Raw genomic sequence first — 2,195 nt, 5'->3', positions numbered from 1 at the left:
TATATATAGCTTGTTCTCTGCAGTATGAACTGTACTTAGTTGATCCCTTTTGCAGCCTTAACACAGGGGCTCTGCTGTACATGGTACCACTTGGCCTTTCTTCTTCTATCAGGTCAGTTGTAATTCCTCAACTCAAAAGACCAATTCTGAATCCAATGAGTAACATTATGAAGTCCCATCATATATGTATGTGGTACAGTTTGAATTTTCATAAGTCCAATATAATCTTGTTTATCTGCTCAGCTGATTCTTGCTCTTTTTCCCGTCCGTAGCATGCGCGTCTCAAACGAACTTGGCGCTGGCCACCCAGAAGCAGCAAAGCTAGCGACGCGAGTGGTCATGTACATGGCCTTGTCTGTAGGATTGGTGTTAGCCCTGACCATGGTCTTGCTACGGAATGTTTGGGGGTACCTGTACAGCAATGAGCAGGAAATCGTCACATACATTTCAAGGATGCTGCCCATTCTCGGAATATCCTACTTGATAGATGGACTGCACAGTTCTCTTTCAGGTACATAGTCTTCATTGTTCTACACAGTTACTTCTGAATATATATAATCAGCAATCCATAAGAGCAAGAGCTAATTTACACAACTAACACCATATTTTTCTCAACTGTAAAGGCGTGCTTACCGGCAGTGGCAAGCAGAACATCGGCGCAGCAGTGAATCTCGGTGCGTTCTACCTGTTAGGCATTCCCTTGGCTGCGATGCTTGCGTTTGTCTTCCACCTAAACGGAATGGTAACAACTTCTCCTACTCAATTGTTTTACCTGCCATTGAATGTCATGGATGTCCTGAAATCTGAAACTGGTATGCTTCGACTAGGGTCTCTGGCTTGGCATCGTTTCCGGCAGCTTTACCAAACTGGTGCTGCTTACATTTATCGCATGCCGCATAGATTGGGAAAAGGAGGTAAATATAGCAGGCCTACCCATCACTAGGAGCAGTTTCATTGTTACAGTTTACTCTGAAGACAGGACAATGTAATGTGTTCTCTTGTTCATCCGATTCAGGCACTAAAGGCACAGGACAGGGTCTTGGGCTCAGCTCACCTACTTCCAGTATCGTAGCAACGTGAAGCATCGATCATGTGGATACACTATGGCACTTGCGCGTTGATGAGACATTCTTCAGCAAGGTCGACATATGGTCCTCGGATGTAAAACAGAGCAGCCTCAAACATGAGATCAGCAGGCAGGCAGGCATGATCCAGACATTTTGGCAGTTGTATGTTTGGTCGGATTCATTCTTGCGGTAAGTGTGTAACTGAGCTCTTGCTATAGGAGACAGTCTGTGGGTAAGCAATGCGCGGCGAAACCATTGTAATCTCCACCCAATTTGATCCAATGATGTTTGTTGTGTGGCATGTTGAGATGCATATATCCAGTAAGCAGCTTGGGGGGCGTCTGGAACACATAGCAACTGAAACTGAATATGATTGATTTGAAGAACTTGATCAGTTGCAAGCTACTCCCTCCGTTTCTTGTTAGTTTGCATATAAAATTTGTTTCAAGTCAAACTTTGTAGTTTGACCAACTTCATAGGAAAAATATAGCAACATTCACAATACGAAATCAATGTCATTGCATGGATCGTCAAATTAGTTTTCATACTATATGACTTTAATATTGTGGTTGTCGATATTTTCTAATAAAAATTTGGTCAAACTTTGTGTACAAACTCAATTATTCTAAAACAAACGAAAAAACATTTAAAATATATTGAATGTATTACATCACAGTAACAGACTAACAGTAACAGGGAAACATAACTAGAATTAAATTTCTGAAGAAAAATACAGTGTGTCACATACTTTTTTACTGTTTTCTCGAATGCTGAGCTTTCTAAAACTTATTTGTTGCATTGTCATTCTCAAACTGATGGCCCTTAAGTGAATATACGGTTAATGTAAGAATTTTCATTTTTGTGACAAATCGTTGCATGGATTTAATATGCTAGTTATTGTTTTCATCTTCCTTGGATGCCAAATTTGTCTTCATGAACCAAGATGAAGCACTTTTATTATTTTTTTGTGTGGAGAAGCCACACTGTTTTGCAGATATAAAATGTGGAAAAACTGCTACATTTGTAATACTTATTCAAATATAGTTAAAATCGTCACCTTATCTTATGACCGTGGTTTATTTTCGTAATGGCTTTTCATGTAAAATTTTGTGTTCGTTGCTCTCAATT

At 39.9% G+C, this 2,195-nt stretch overlaps 1 protein-coding gene across 1 annotated transcript in view; it reads left to right on the top strand.

Moving 5' to 3' along the window:
- The window catches only part of LOC119339331 (protein DETOXIFICATION 16-like), a 2,832-nt gene extending 1,379 nt beyond the window's left edge, over positions 1 to 1,453 (top strand). The window contains exons 4-8 of the mRNA XM_037611437.1: positions 56 to 112; positions 273 to 511; positions 624 to 742; positions 828 to 914; positions 1,016 to 1,453. Coding sequence (XP_037467334.1) covers positions 56 to 112; positions 273 to 511; positions 624 to 742; positions 828 to 914; positions 1,016 to 1,072 — 559 coding nt within the window. The 3' untranslated portion in view covers positions 1,073 to 1,453. The remainder of the gene's footprint in view (positions 1 to 55; positions 113 to 272; positions 512 to 623; positions 743 to 827; positions 915 to 1,015) is intronic.
- Positions 1,454 to 2,195: the final 742 nt, after the last annotated feature.

The sequence above is a fragment of the Triticum dicoccoides genome, chromosome 7B (genome assembly GCF_002162155.2).
Source record: "Triticum dicoccoides isolate Atlit2015 ecotype Zavitan chromosome 7B, WEW_v2.0, whole genome shotgun sequence".
Taxonomy (NCBI): Eukaryota; Viridiplantae; Streptophyta; class Magnoliopsida; order Poales; family Poaceae; genus Triticum; species Triticum dicoccoides.
This window is presented reverse-complemented; position numbering and strand designations above follow the sequence as displayed.